This window comes from Dermacentor andersoni, chromosome 3 (assembly GCF_023375885.2).
Source record: "Dermacentor andersoni chromosome 3, qqDerAnde1_hic_scaffold, whole genome shotgun sequence".
NCBI classification, from domain to species: domain Eukaryota; kingdom Metazoa; phylum Arthropoda; class Arachnida; order Ixodida; family Ixodidae; genus Dermacentor; species Dermacentor andersoni.
The window spans coordinates 18,620,641-18,637,563 of NC_092816.1; the positions used below are offsets into that span (position 1 = coordinate 18,620,641).

The 16,923-nt window shown below is 48.8% G+C and overlaps 1 protein-coding gene across 5 annotated transcripts in view; it reads right to left on the minus strand.

Moving 5' to 3' along the window:
* The window catches only part of ct (homeobox protein, cut), a 205,648-nt gene that overhangs the window by 54,694 nt on the left and 134,031 nt on the right, over positions 1 to 16,923 (minus strand). For all 5 annotated transcript variants that reach the window (XM_055065542.1, XM_055065540.1, XM_055065541.1 and 2 more), the window contains 2 exons: positions 10,130 to 10,190; positions 198 to 249 (listed from right to left, as the gene is read on the minus strand). In XM_055065542.1, the coding sequence (XP_054921517.1) occupies positions 198 to 249; positions 10,130 to 10,190 (113 nt within the window). The remainder of the gene's footprint in view (positions 1 to 197; positions 250 to 10,129; positions 10,191 to 16,923) is intronic.

Genomic DNA, 16,923 nt, shown 5'->3' on the forward strand with positions numbered 1-16,923 from the left:
ATGGCACCGCGGTATGCTCAGTAGATGCAGCGCAGCATCGCAGCCGCAAAAATGAGGAAATAAGAGGCACAAAAAAATTGCGCATTGAGTGCTTCGTGGTACGCGCGTCTCATACTTCCGCAGCTTGCGACGCATTTGCGACGGGCATGCATCAACTACAGCGCACGCTGAGGACAGGCAGGAGACGGCGTCCTTACCTGATTTGCACGTTCCAAGTCGGTCATGAGCATTTCCATTTCATCGGACCGGCTGCGAGAGACGAGAAAGAGACAAAAGGCGTTGGAATACACTGACGGCACCGGCTCGGGAATTGCAGCATCAATGCATAGCGTTTTACGTCCCAGACCACACGTGTACACAGCTCGGTTATGAATGACGCCGTATAGCGGGCGGCTACGGATTAAATTTAACAACGTCAATTGCGTTAACATGCACCAAATCTTTAGCACAAATACACTCTTGGATTCTTCTACTCCCCCCCCCCCTCTCTCTCATGAATCCAGCCACTGGTGGCGGGAATCGAGCCTGCATGAGACTTCGTGCGCAACAGTGTTACGCCATAGCCGCGTTCTCCTTCATACCTCCGCGAAAAGTGTAGCGAGGCGTTATTGGCGCTATAGCAAATATTAAATTCAATTCCGCTTGGGGCTCAGAACCACTCCACACGAGTAGAACCGCCTCCGAAGCTTCTGCGCACTGGTCCGCTTCCAGTTCCAGCAAGCAAGACCACTTAACTAAAGAAGCGCGGCTTCGTGTGCCCTACAGGGACCGCGGCATCTGAAGTTAGCCTTCGAGCAAATAGACAGGGATCAGATCTACCAAAGGGAAAACGAAGGCCGAAATACATCAGCAGTGGATCGAGCTCGCGAACAACAGCGAACGCTTTCATTTTTTCTTTTTGCTCCTATAACGAAGTAAGTCACGCTCAGTTATGTGTCAGTACGGCCTAGAAAGAACAAAGACGAGCGTTCGTGCCGCCGCGGTCGCTATTATTCAAAGCTGATAAATATGGCAGATTCTCGGCGGGCTTCAATCACGCGGCTGCGCGCGCCCGACACTGAGACATGCGCACGCATCGGAGCGCGAGCAGCAGTGCGCGTTCTTCCATTCGTCGTTGCACTCCCAGTCACTTTGATGGCGACGCAAACGTCAAAACAACCGCGAGAATATTAGGTCGCGGCGAGGAATTAACCAAGCCTGACGTGAAGCGGGCCTCACGGACGCCGGCACAAACAGTTCGATCATGGCGACCGTCAGGTCGCCCTCCCGTGCGGCACACGGCGCTGTCACGTCGCACTGGAAACAGGATATCGGAAAATAAATTATCCGGCACATCTGCAGATACGACGCGGTGAGGAGGGTCATGCTTGATGCATCGGTAAGCGTTCCATTTTACTTTTAAAATGCCTCTATTTCGAATTGCCTGTTACTATACACCGCAATCAGACCCATCCGCTTTTCCAGAAATGTCTCCACCATAGCGATGGAATTTCTCGTACAGCTCACGTCAGGTATGACAAATTAAAGAAGGAAGGCCGATGATACCGCTACGAATCGCATATAGCAATTTATTATATAGAAGTGCAGTCGTCCTCATGGCATTACCTGTATATATATATATATATATATATATATATATATATATATATATATATATATATATGTGGTAACAATAACTTGTTGCTCTGAGCTACTACGTATCCTTGCAGATCCTAAGACAAAACATGTCTATCTGAGCCGTCCAACGGAGTAGCGAACAGCAGTTCGCACATTTTCACTTAATTAGTGTTGTCCACGCGCGTGAAAGCTCAACCATATGTTTGCCCTTTCTGTGTGAGCTGGCAAGCAACTGGCATTAAACGACGAAGATCGCTTAACACACACACACACACACACACACACACACACACACACACACACACACACACACACACACACACACACACACACACACACACACACACACACACACACACACACACACACACACACACACACACACACACACACACACACACACACACGCGCGCGCGCGCGCGCGCGCGCGCACACACGCACACACACGCACGCACACGCCCGCAGAGAGAGAGAGAGTGACCAAATGAAAAGGTAGAGGGGCACATCTGAACAGTAACCTGGTTTGCTACAGTAGGCAGGGAAGGATGACAATCACGTCATAATGCAGTGACGCTCAGTCTTTCACTTGAGCTTTACACCTTAGATAAATGGAGCAGTCATTTTAGAGTTTGCTGCGAAGACCTCTGTCAAAGACAGGGACCTAGAAATATGCATTCAGAAAGAGGACGGCTGTCCAGTTTATCCAGGACAGAAGCGAGCGGCTATTTGTTGTACAACTGTCCATAAAACCATATAGGGCTACGGACGATAAGACGTGTACCTCTGTCAACATCAATAACAACATGGTATAGGAATGGTCTATCTACCCTATGGAAACAAATACCACAGCGAGCAAGCGCTCTCGAAGCTGTGAGCTTAAAAAGTACTGTTAACGTTTCTATTCCGATATCTCATTAATAATCAGCAATACACTCTGTTCGCTCTGGTTAAAAGAAGCCTCTATCTTACATTCTTAAGAACTGAACCCGCAACCTCACGACCGGCAACTCCAACTTGCTCTACCAAAATGTCACGCTAGTCTGTAAATAGCCCAACATGACATGAACTCCGTCTGAGCGAACAAAGCAATAAGGAGTAGGTGGGCTGGGATGCCGATAATCTGGCGCGGCTTCCAAGTATTCATAGCGTACATGTTTGGTTGCGGAACCACTACATGCGTCCTCCGAACGGCAACGATTTCTGGAACTTTCGCAGACGTCGGTCCAACAGGCGTAGCCAATAGTGGTGACCTAGCATCACAACCGGAATGCAGTGGAAGCGTCAGCGAATGTTCTCTTCCGCCGACCCCTGTTCATTTCTTGCATATATTAGACCTTCTCAGGGAAGAACAATGTTCCTCCGGCAATGTTGAGCGTACTAAATGTCCATTATAAACTAATAACGGAGATGTAATACTGGAAAGTGCGTTAGGCAATGTAAGCGCGAAGTACTTGCCTCAAGCATGAAAGAAGCCCCGTCCTACAGTATTCATGGATCTCGCTCCTTCTGTCACCCACGCGTTAGGTGACGGCTGAGAGCGGTGACGGCGGCTCACTTCCAATTCACCCTCTTGCACAACCATCGCCAGCCCGGTGCCTGGCGGTTCGGCTGACACAGCCCGAGGTGACGAGTCAGCGCCGGTGAGCCGACATGTGCGCGGCGGGTCGGGGCCTCGAATTGAACAACACACGGAGGCTGCGTCGACGCTGTTCGGAGCCTATCGAAGCCTTGGTGCGCGTGTCAGTACGGGCCTTCTCCTCCGCCAGCAGCTGAGAGGAGCCCTTCGCCACGATCCTGTGCTCATGGGACGCAGGCACGTATCGCGGTCGCAACGCGATTTGTTACCACGAAAAATCACAACGAAAACCACAGAACAAAACACGCGCCCACGCAAGAGCGAAGCACGAGCACGCGGCGGCTGCGCCAACTCTTTTCTTTTTTTCTCCTCCTCCTCAAAGCCCACGTTCGAGGGGGAGGAGAGGTGGATGGACGGATAGACGCGACAAGTGCGATAGATAATAGCTCGGCGCTGCCTATTCGATCCATTTATCTACTTTTGTTCTTCTTGCCTCACTTCTCTTTTCACTCTATTGAGACCCCTTCTCCGCTTCCCTGCGGCCTCGACATAGCTGTCTGCCAAAGCTTCAGCTTTAATGCTTTCTCTTCGCTGGCTTCCGCCTCGCCACGTTTCTCTCCATTCGCCTATTATATGGTTGGAAATATGGATCGTATCTGTTTTTATGTATGCCAACTTTCTCTTTTATATTGTGTGTCTGTGCGTGTCTTTTTTCCCCCCGGTTTTCAGTTTCCCCGTTTCAGTGTCTGCTGCTCGCCCTCGCGCACGGCAGCTGGCGACCGGCGTTGCGGCACGACTCTCCCAGTCTTCCGCGCCGATTCTGGTGGCAGTGACATCATTGACGGCGCAACGCAAGAACGGGTGACCAGCGGGCACATATCGGCAACAAAAAAATATCATTCAGCTCGGTGCGCCTCTCCTCTGTGTGTATCTGCCTCAGTTTGCCGATATCTTTTATTGCGATAGCAATTATACCGTCAAGCTCCCCTCAATCGTCTCAGTGGTTGAGCCCGGGTAGCGCACCGCCTTCCGCTGGTGGCCATACCTGGCCCTTGCGCCAATAAAAACCACACATTCATTCAATCATTCATGCCTTCCGCTGGTGGCACAGGAGTTTTGCGCACGCACACTACAAGCAGATTACGGGGTTCCCGAGCTGCTGCGTGTATGCACTGGTCTGAGCGGAACGGACAGTAAACGTCTTAGCTGACTGGGTGCTCGCTAACGTCGGGGGGTTTCCCACTGGCGACGCTGCCCATCACGCCAGCGCTGTGAGAAGCCTGGTAGCTGTTCCAGGCCGCTGTTCCAGGGCGTTGTTCGCCAGGGCGCTGTTCCTCCCGAGCCGCAGCAGCTGCCTTCGCGTGCTGCGTCGCGGCCACTCGTCACTCCCGCGTTAAGAACACGGCCCCAGGAGTCCAAGCGCAACGCTAAATCTTGCTATCACGGTCAACGATTTGTCCATGAGGGGAAACTCCTGAATTTTTCTTGCTATTTTGATGAAAGCAACAATACCGGCGTTACCTGTGCGCGTGCTATTACCTGTGCCGTTACCTGTGCGCGTGCAATACCTGTGCGCGTGCTATTATACGAAGTGCAAGCGTAGCGCCAATGCTGTGCTGTCGTCGCCCACACGATTCATACCAATGAGCAAGAAACTATGTGCAATTAGCCTTGGTCAACATGCACGACGTTTCGGAAACTAAACGCTAACAGTTCTGGAAATAAAAAAAGCAAAGCCTGTACTTGCACGTTGCCGTTAAAGTAAAGCTCCAACAAATGCACAATGGGAGCAAAAGCTGAAGTGTGTTCACGTCGATCGAATAGAGTACAGGCTATTCTGAAGTCTGCAACGTGCCGAAACTCCTTTTGAAGTTTCTTTTGTGTTTCAGTCGTCCCTTTCAGGCGGATATCCGCCGCTCAGATCTCAGGCCTCCCCCCCAAACACACACACACACACACACACACACACACACACACACACACACACACACACACACACACACACACACACACACACACACACACACACACACACACACACACACACACACACACACACACACACACACACACACACACACACACACACACACACACACACACACACACACACACACACACACACACACACACACACACACACACACACACGCACGCACGCACGCACGCACGCACGCACGCACACACACACACACACACACACGCACGCACGCACGCACGCACGCACGCACGCACGCACGCACGCACGCACGCACGCACGCACGCACGCACGCACGCACGCACGCACGCACGCACGCACGCACGCACGCACGCACGCACGCACGCACGCACGCACGCACGCACGCACGCACGCACGCACGCACGCACGCACGCACGCACGCACGCACGCACGCACACACACACACACACACACACACACACACACACACACACACACACACACACACACACACACACACACACACACACGCACGCACGCACGCACGCACACGCACACACATACACACACACACACTGTGGCTTGGCTCATAGCCAAACCGTGGCGTGGGCAAGACTTAAAACCTTACAAATTATAATTATTGCCGGCGGATTCCAACTTTGCGTCAACAGTCTGCCGCTAAGTCTGCTGGCGGCTGCACAAGATACTCAAGACATATACACTATGGTAAACGGAATGATGAAAGGCAGATATATCGCGGCAGTGAGGCGTCCCCCCCCCCCCCCCCCACATGTATAAGGGGCACAGGAGGGCCAATGCCATCGTACGCCAATGCTGCACACGTGTGGTCGCCCAATATAATGACGCGCCTTTTAATTGAATTCCGCGGTATCACTCTATAACGCACTTGTGATTTGGAACCGCGTTCCGTTCACTCTTATTCCCTGGTAGGTGATGTATGTTTAATGTAGACCATGTTCAATTTATGTGATAAGGTCGTCTCCTTGTTTTCTCATTTTGCAGACATTTTCATTTGTTTCCTCTCTCGCAGATAGCAATTAAGGCTTTCGGAGTAACTATGCAGGCAAGTCAACCTCACAATTCACTAAATCTGTCTATCTCTGTTTGATTCTTTAAACATATCTATACAGTTGTTCGGGTGGCTATAGCCGCGTCGCAATTTTAGGTGTACTGTCCACCCACATTTTGTACTTGCGTCATCGTAGAGCGAAGCACTTAACACTGAAGAAACAACCTCGTCAAATTAATGAAAAGTGTAGGCGAAAAGCAAGAAAGGAGCCCGCGGCAACGTCCCTGTCAAAGTGCGACGGAAACGCGCCTTGCATCACTGCCGGCCCCCAACTCATTCAAGATCCCTTCATTGCCAATCACGTGTTCCATGCGCGGCTGTATTTCGATAATGTCGCGCCGTTTATGTGACACTTCAGTCAAACGTATGATGCCCTTAACTTGGCCATCTTTATGGCGTACCTCTTCCATTCGCGCCCCCCACTCCCCCTCTTTACTACAGAGATTGCGAAATTCTGTCCCCAAACCGATCGCAATACATGCTCGCAAATTGCTCCCGTCGCTTGCCAAAGTTTGCTGTGTGTACCGAGTGATCTGAAAACCCTCCCCTAATTCCCAACTTCGTCCCTGTAAAGAAATGTAGCGGGGCATGAAAGAAATACGTTCCATACAAAAGTACCAGCAAGCAGAGGAAACCAGTAATTAAGTCCGGTACTGGCGTTGTTAGCTTAGTTAATGATGTACTAAACGCATCCGGAAACTTTATGCTCAATGTCCATCGTTCAATCCGCACGATTTTACAGAATGCGATTTAGTGACAACAGCGGCCTGGCTGGGTTGCACGAAGCGACACACGCACGAACACGCCTCAGAATCACTTCACCGATTATAAGTAAGGTGTTGCCCAGAGGACTTATTAACGTCCAGCAAGCTTTCTAATGAACGAACTGCAAGGTGTCTGACGATATATAACCAGAGAATATGCCATATCGCCGAAGACGACCAGATCGGGGACATTAAAAAGTTTTTCATCGCCGACAATGTAACTGCAATGCATTGTCATCCGACATGATGGCGTTGGCTCAAACCAAAAGAAGCAGGTGAAAGTGGTCCTGGAGACAGTGAAATCCGCAGCAAAACCAATTCCCACGTGGGTACGGCGCAACAAAGCGTCCTTACAAGAGAACTGCTTTCTCAAGCGGGAAACACTTGGAATCCCGACAGGTGACATCCGAAAAGATGCCACCACGCATTGGCAACGGCGCTTTAGAAATCACACCACTCATTGTGATACACTGCGACACGGCTTGGTTGCACGCACTTTAACAGGACGAATTGTTTAGTGAGCACTGAGTTGTGTCCGTCCTCGATGCTTCGTGTGAAATTCGTGCTAACCTCTAAGAACGAAATTATATTCAGCGTACAGACGGTATTTGACGTTCGGTATCACATATTGTGTGGCCACATTTGCTAGCAGTCCTCCGTAGTTATAAGTAATGTTATGTTGTGCGGCAGGTCTTTAGTTTACCTGTTAGCCTGCCATATAACATTCGCACTTCGTTGAGCAAACAAGATCAAGGCCTACGCACGTATTTAGGGCTGCCTCGGTGCACCTCAACACCAGCGACAATTACCATCGCGGAAGACCATACGATCCAGACACATGTACCTGTCGACTCCCTCAAAGCGTACATTCGCCATCTGTCAAGGATCCCCGACCATCACTTAGCCTCCATACCAGCCGAGAGACCTCAAGCGACATTTTTGATAGTGATTAGCGCTCATCAAAAGTGCATACCGTCATCTTATACACCGGCGGCGAAGCCTTCCTGTCTCTTGTGGTGCTTGTGACCGCCTCAAGTGAATTTTGGTATTCCCGGAATTACAAAGAAGGCCAATCATTCATCGCCGGCTCTGAAGCAACTGGCACTCATATTATTGCACCAGACGTATCATGACCGCAGATATATATATATATATATATACCGACGGTTTGACCTCACCTACGAGCTCACCTGCCGCATTCGCCATTCCAGCTAAGCAGGTTATAGTTAAATTAAAATTGTCACATATGACTATATCTACGTTGGTAGAACTTGCAGCTCCCCATGCCTCTATGACGTACGTCACCGAAGAGCCGACAGAGAAACGTGTCGTATTTTGTGACTCTCAGGCAGCTCTTCACAGCATCCAGTCTGCATTACATCGCAGACCTTACGCGCAGATGATATCTGACATCAGGGAAACAAGGCACAACATTATCTTTCAATAGATTCCTGCTCACTGTGGCATCGTGGCCAACAACGTTGCTGACAGGGCTGCACAGTCTGCCCAGGAAGACACCCAGGCGCATCCAATACCTTTGGCGAGGTCGGACGCTGCCAGGGAACTTCGCCTGCTTGCACGCAAAAAGTCGCAAGATTTCTGGAGTTCAAGTGCCTTCAATTGCCGACTGTACGGACCCCATGCTACAGCTACAGCTGCCATCGGCGAAACAAGCTTGCTGTGCCGCTTGTGGCTGAAGTGGTGTTCACGAACGCCTACTCCTACCGTATTAGAATGGCAGAGAGCCGGTGTGCGACTCCTGTAGGTGCGAGGCAACCGTCGAGCACCCATTGTGTACTTGCCCTCGCTACGACGTACGACGCCTCTCTCTGCGGACAAGTTTAAACCGGCTGGACTCAAGACCGTTCTCAGAGTCAAAGATACTCGGACCGTGGCCACACCCGTCGCTGGCACGAAAAGCGACTCGTGCACTATATATATACACTACTTGAAGTGCACCGGCTTAAGAGACCGTTTATAGTGTCCCTGTGCATACTTCCACACGCACTCAATGCTCACTCTCTCCCTCGTTTCCTTTTTCTATTCCCATTTGCCCCATCCCCAGTGTGGGGTAGCAAACCGGGTGCTCACGTCCCAGTCCTTGCTCTCTCTCTCTCTCTTCCTTTCTTTCTTTCTTTCTTTCTTTCTTTCTTTCTGCAATGTAGCCTCGGCAAAATTGCCGAGGACGCAAAAAAAGAAAATAGGATGACCTGTTTTCATGTCACTGACAACTCGTTTTCATGCGTGCTGGGTCGTTTCAATACCGCTGCAAAGCTATCTGCTCGTCGCTATCGCCCCAGCGCGAACACCGATGAAAGTAAAATAGGCAAGGTAAACAAACATAAATTAGGCTGCACACCGCTTTAAACACGGCCAGGCATTCCGCCATTGCAGAGGGACATCGAAAAGCAGCTGGCCGGGTAGGAAAAGATTAAATCTAGAGCATGGTATCTCGCGCTATACGCCATCATTGCGTACGATTTCCCTAGTTTATTTTAGCGTGTGTTGCGGCTTCTTTTTACGCGCTGTCCGCACTTTCCAAGTCTAAGAAGACTTGCACACCAATCGCTACAATAAATAAATAAATAAATAAATAAATAAATAAATAAATAAATGCTTTGTCCGCCATGACGACACACACGAGCACACGGCCGCATTTGATGCCAGAAGAGCCAGTTCAAGCTCCACGATCTTTGAACGCTGTTGAGGTGGTTGTATGCACAACGCATGTGGGCATTTCGCCCATGAGATAACAAAACGCGAGGTAACGCATCTTTGAAGCCCTTTCGTTATAATTATACCGCGAGATTTCTAATTAGGACCACCTTCATTAGTAATGGTTTCAGTAATTAGGGGCCCTCAGTGAGTCCGTGCCACTAATAGTTTCATGCATGCAAGAAAAGGTCCCCGATTTTTAAGCATCGCCCCTTCGTGCCATTCGAAATAAAAACGATCACTCCACTAACAACACCAACATGTCCTTTAATGTATCTTCTTATCATTATTTCCTCAAAAATAAAGGCAAGAAAGAAGAAATACAGAAAAGAGAGCTCAGCTACTTGCAAAAGAATGGGCCAGCAGAATGATAAGAAAGACGCGATCAAAGAAATTTTTTGAGGAGACAAATATCAGAGGCGACTCACCTTCCATTGGTGTCCGATTTACCCCTAGCTTTCAGCAGTTCACACTGGGTGTGTTCCAAGGCTGCAATGAAGAAATGAACACATCAGCACCACGTTGCCATACGGCAAAAGCTCTGCACGAAAAGCTGTCTTCAAGGATCAGTACAAGTAGCTTTGTTGCGACTGATTACTTCATATATATAGGAAACCTTTACAGGGAATGCACATTTCCGCCAGAGAGCAGCAGCGAGGGAACAGGTGAGGACGATAAGGTCAATAACAGTCGAGGTTAATTATTGTTAAAGTCAGCGCATCATTACCACCAGTCACTAGCAACGAACAGCATAATACAGAACTCAGCCTTTTCTAGGCGTTCTAGGCCACTGAACTATATTTACTTTCTTTCGTACGCGTGACACCATTTTCCCACTACGAAAAGCAGGTATCTTTCGCAAAAAAGAAAAAGAAAACAGAAAGTGGGGAAAATGCGTTTGTCTCTGTTAATGAGAAGCACAAACGCGGTCGTTTCATGCCCGCTCGGTATGGTTCTGACAACTACTACATTTCCGGCGTGCTGCCTACGCTGTAAAAGATCGAACTTGGCCTGTCGCAACGTCAATACAGGCGCACCACAGTAGAGCTGGCTTGCACTCACGGAGACGTCATCCTGACGACAGTGTGCAGTTACCCTCGATACGGGAGTATTAGAGCATATGCTAAGTAATTATGCTTAATTAAGCAATAATTATAATTAAGTAATTAAGTAATAAGTAATTAAGTAATAATGCTAAGCTCGCATGCTCGCTCGCTCACTGAATAACTCCCTCACTCGTTCACTCAATCATCATCCACTCCACTACTCTCGCTCGCTCGCTCGCTCACTCACTCACTCACTCACTCACTCACTCACTCACTCACTCACTCACTCACTCACTCACTCACTCACTCACTCACTCACTCACTCACTCACTCACTCACTCACTCACTCACTTCACTTCACTTCACTTCACTAACTCACAGAATGAACCACCCACTTAGCCAATGTCTGACTTAGGACCAAACAATTGATCAAATGAGCTTCGCATCGTTCGCAAGACTACACGTAAACGTAGAGGAACCAGGCACACTTACGTCGATGATTAAACGAGCGGAAAATTCCTCCAAAGCAGGAGGACGACCTTTCCTATTCGCCAGGATAAGCCCCGCAGGAAAGTACCAGAGCGCGCGTGCACCGAGAGTGGCAACTTGCGCGCACGAAGTCATCGGCGCGGCGCAGCACGGCTGCCTACTGTCGACGCCTCTCCATCGAAACCGTGACCCATTCATCGGCATCGGCTGACACGATCTGCCACTAGCGCCTCCACAACCTTAAGGCGGCGTCAAGAAGCGATCGATCATTCGTAACAATATACATCACGATCACAGCGGCCTCTCCTCCTACAAGTCGATTGTGGCGAGAGAACTGACGCGCGGGCCGCTCGTGACGTCGGCACGCTACGCCACAAACACTTCCCCGCGACCCCTCGCACTGCCGGCGTGGAGACATTGTTTGACAATGGCAACGAGTCGTGACGATGTTCACTCGAAGTGGTTTTATCAAGCTGCTCATCTTGTCGCTGGGCGGTATTACCCCTTTCGTTCGTATCTCTCTTAAATTCTGTGGCGCTCTCGCCCATTCTCGTGGCCGACCGGCTCTCCGACACGCACGTGCTCTCGCGCGACAGCTCTGCGGCGCCCGAAGCGGTGGACGCGGCGATCTGCGGTGCTGGCCTGGTCGGCGTTGCGTTCCTAGCTCGCCGCCTGGGCGTGCGGTTGCGGGGGCGCGCATTCGTCGCCAAAGTTCGCTGCGCGTCTCTGTTTTTGAACAGTTGAAGAGACATTTTTAACGTTTCCGGTACCTTTTGAGTGCAACTTATATCTTTGTCGTTCGACTCCGGCCCTGATTTTCCTGTAGGCGTTTCTAATGTGTTGTGCTATATTAAAGAAAGAAACGTTGCGGGATGTACGACCCATTTACAGTTTCTTTTTAGTTTTTGTTTTCTTTGTACAAGTAAATGATTTCACCACATATCCTGTGAGGCTGTTTACCCAAGGATTATCTCTAATGTTGTGTTCCCTCACAGAAACATTCCGGAGCGTTCTAGCTCCACATTTTTTTTTTCAGGTCTTCTCTATTATGCAAATAATCAGGACGCGTATCCTAGTGAAGATTAAATAGCGCGAAGAACGGGACGATAAGGCAAGAACACAAACGACGAAGCGCTTGGTCGTTTGTTGCTCTTAATAGTACCGTCCTTCGCGCTGTTTTCAGTATAACATAGTGAGCCGCATTACGGTGGCATTGGGCTTCATTCACCTTTGTCACCACTATTTCATTATTTCGACACATTATCGCTGTATAGGAAACTGGCGACGTATCTGTTGCCACAATTTCTCATTTCGTTAAACTAACTAACTAACTAACTAACTAACTAACTAACTAACTAACTAACTAACTAACTAACTAACTAACTAACTAACTAACTAACTAACTAACTAACTAACTAACTAACTAACTAACTAACTAACTAACTAACTAACAAATAAATATAGCAAATAAATAAAGCTATACACAACAATCCAACTTGTGCGCCTGTACGCGCGCACGTTAAGGAGTTCCAGAAACCGGAGTTCGTCGTGTGCTATACACACGTCGCGGTGAGAGGCAGTCTCTCTCTCTCTCTCTCTCTCTCTCTCTCTTTAGGTTGCACCAATAATAGGTTGCACGAATAATAATCGCATTGACGTGTGCGCATTAATAATCGGAGCTTACTTAAAAACGAAGAAGAAAAAAATACACGTTTATTCAGTAACCCTTTGCTGCCGTGCTTAAACAACGTGTGAATGCGACCTTCCGAGAGTTATTTCTCCATTTCGCGATAGCTTAAAGGCGGCGACTGGCGCAGCACATATACAATGCTCAATATAACACGTGGCCACTACCGTAGCTTCGAGAACGGGCACGTCATCACCGATGATATTGTACAACCTTTTTATCTTTCTTTTTTAACGGGAACGGAACAACCAGTGTTCAAGCATTCGAGCAATACGAAATAGCCCCTAGCTTTAGCATTTAAATTTTTTTCACAAGTTCCGGAAGGCTTGTGGCCGGTGCGTTTGACTCGCCGCACCGTCAGCGATCGAGCGCGTTGATCGGCAATACAAGTCCCTGGTATTTCCTGCGAAACGTCAAAGACGTTGGCGGGCATATGTTCGAAAGATGAGCATTCAATCGCCGTTAGGACAGGCGAGGCTGCTGTGACCATCGGTCGGCCGCCGTCAGAGCCAAAGGGTAACGCCGCTCTCCGTCAACGTCGATGTCAGTGAAGAATATCGCTCACGCCGCTTCGATGAGGGAAAAGTGGGGGAAAAAAAAGCCACTTTTTTAAATGCCAGCGAACAACTTTATGCCAGAGTACGAAAAAAAGAGGCCAAGACGAAGCCGCTGCAGAGGCTGGAAGTGGCCTGTCGCGGATCATTACGCTGCGCGGCGCACGGCATCTAGATACACGGAGGCTACGAAAAGCGAAAACAAAGACTGTTCCGTGACGGCTACCGATAGAGTGGCATGCAGAGCGAAGCACTGGCAACATATGGGGAAGTGAGGAAACAGCGGGAATCGGCGCAACGGTCGGCGACACCCCTCATGCATTTTTTGGTCACAAGGATGAGCGAAAAAAAAAAAAAAAGAAGCAACTGCATCGAAGTGGGGCAGAGCCAGCTTGCGGGCAAACTAATCGTCAGACTGTTGGAGACGTGGCTTTGAACGACCATGACAGGTGCAATTTCAGAAATTTATCAAAGTTAGCGGGCTGCTCGCGCCAACGTTTTCGACGACGACGACGCGACTCCGCCACAAGACAAACAAACTGACTAAAACGCGCACAAACTGGCCATTACGTAGTAGGGACAGTCTTTTAACGTAAATCGCTGCGACTGGAGGCGAGGAGGGCATGGGGAGGCATGGCGGTGCAGCAGTCGCCGATACTTCCCTACTCTGATGCCTAGGAGCTTCGCGAGGAAAATCTGTATAGAAACGTTTTCAAACCATATGTGGACCGGCTGTAGACGCTCGCACATACCTTCAGACAGCACACGAATTCCCGCTCACTCCACCCAAGGCCTTAGCCAGCTATGATTTTGGTTTTCGTGTTTGGAACAACAATGTGTCCCAGTTTATAATTCTAAGCGGGACCACTCAGTGACTGCAATGTTGAAAAAAACACGGAGCCAAATCTACACTCTTTTGTACAACACAATCGTTCCTGAGAAGCAATTCCTGCCGATCGTGACAGCAAAGATAGCGAAGGCGACCAACCGGTAACAAACATTAGCTACGAATACAGAGCTTTGAATTCGACGTCCGGTCACCTTTGCACCATTCTACTTCTAGATGAAAATACCCTCCCGACACGTTCGACACGTGGCACGTAAACTGTGTGATCCTCAAAGCGCCATTTCTTTTTCACTCGAGACTGTTTTGTCAGCATTCAAAGGAATCGAAATGCCAATTAATATGGATCTGTAAAAAGCACCTTGTAGGTAATGCATAAGTACGTTTAGCTACAAGACTACGAAACTAAACAAATAGTAATGCGACACGCTACGGTTTAGAAAACAACCTTTATTACGCGGTTTCTTTCTTTCTTTCTCTTTCTTTCTTTCTTTCTTTCTTTCTTCTTTTTTTTTTTTTTCGTAGACAACGCCATCCAATACCTCGATACGGGCGCATTAGCGTGCCACCTCTATTGGCATGACGACGCCGTTGCCAGAATCGAAGCCGTACTTCGTGCTTACCGGCCGAACGCAACAGCCGGCGAGCACAATGAAGCATACTACGTAGCTTGCGGGTGTAATATCGGGCTTTCGCGGGGCTGGTAAACACACAAGAGACGAGGCACGACTAGTCTGAGCTTTGTGTTACCCTGGAGAGAACTTCTTCCTGGGCAAGTTGGTATTGATTCATTACACCTATCTTTTAAGGCGTTAAAAAACAACACACAGCTTACCCATGCGTGTTACCCATGCGACGTGTTGCATAATTAACCTACGTATATCGTCTTTCCAGACATCTGTGCAGTTTTCGTTTGCATACTTCTTCGGCAATACCATGAAGGCTGATTCGAAGAAGAATTTCACTGAGAACCAATAATTCCTAGCCTAACATTGTAACGCTCAGTTATAATAATACGAGATGGTAAGAAGTCATTGTGAAAGGTGGACCCAAGTAGATAATATTATAGTTGAAATTAAGCGGGAGAAGTGAGTTAGATGGCGCATGTAACATGCAAAGAATATAACTGATGGTTTATTAAGAAGGATATCAGCATCAAGGGCCGTGAATCACAGTAGAGGGCGTCAGAGATTTTGACAGATCCATGAGATTATGAAAATCTCAAGTATCATGGGCCCTGTTCAGTCGAAATCGAACAGGAACAGGTAGAAGTATGTGGAATAGGAACCTATAATGCCGCGTAGGTAGTTATATGACAGAGCCGCATGTAGTACAGAATTAAGCTTACAGTAGATTCAAGCGACAGCTGCGGTTGAGTTTCTGTGGTTTCAGGCGGAATACGAAGTCGGACCGTTGCAATAAACAACGCAAATGCAGTGTGTAGTCGTCTAGGCAAAAACACGAGCAGCAGCATGACAAAGCACCGTCAAAAGCGCAGCCATTGCTTCGAAATCATCCTCAAGCTTGACATCCAAGCAGCAGCATTGTAGCTGATGACACGCTCTGAAAAATGGCCCCGTTTTTCTTGGGAATGTTTCGCTTTCAGACAGCGGTACCTGACAGCTTAACGCTGGCGCTCGAAGGCGACTTTGCGGCTTCAACCAGCAAAGGCTAATCCAAGCCATCCGAGAAATGAACGTTTCAGTCAAATACGGTCCACTCTTATTGAGCATCAGCCTTTTTGAATTTCTTTCGCGCGCTTGTGTATGATAATTATAAACAGTCAAGCGTCCGCACAATTTTGACAGTAGAAATACGGTTGTGCGTTGAGATTAACTACTCTAGTGTTCCCGATATTATGGTGAGACCATGGCCGCCACAGACAAACTCCGACGAGGCTGTAATGTAGCTTGTCACGTTAACGAAGATTTACTGCTACTTACTCCCAATGAATTTCCCGCGGTCCGTCAGAACGTTCGTCATACAAAAGCTCAAGTTGCGGCTCACCAAAGTGTCGAAGATTCCTTTCGTAAATCCATCGGCCCCTTCACCAGGACCAAGCTTACGCACAACAGCCCGACCACACGGGCGCAAATACGGCGGCATAAGTCAAAGAGCGAATCGGTGCTCACAGCTGATGCGTGGAGCACGGTTACCTGAGCGGTATCGGCAAATGGGCGGCGGGAGGAAATGCGCGAGCTGAACGTGTGTAAATACGCCTTAGAGAGCAAGAACGACACAGAAGAAAGGAAGAGGTGACACGACGTACAAAGAAACCGCCGAACAATTCCCGACAATCGATCTTTCCCGAACGATGCCCGTCGAACCTCTTTCACTGAACCAAAGGCCTACTGTGCAATCACTATGCAGAAGTCCTAGCACAAAAAAAAAAGAAACAAATGCGTTTTCGCACGTGCAGCTTGCAAAGCATCGAGGAGAAAAATAAAAAGGTGCGGATGCGCTGACAATAGTTAAGAGATCTTCGGAGCTATACAATGAACGAATACTTCGCCGTAACAGGATATATGCTGCAGTTTTTAGATCACCTTGCGCGAATAAGGCTCGCTTGTAAGCCTGCTTGAGAGCATGCTTGGCGTGTATA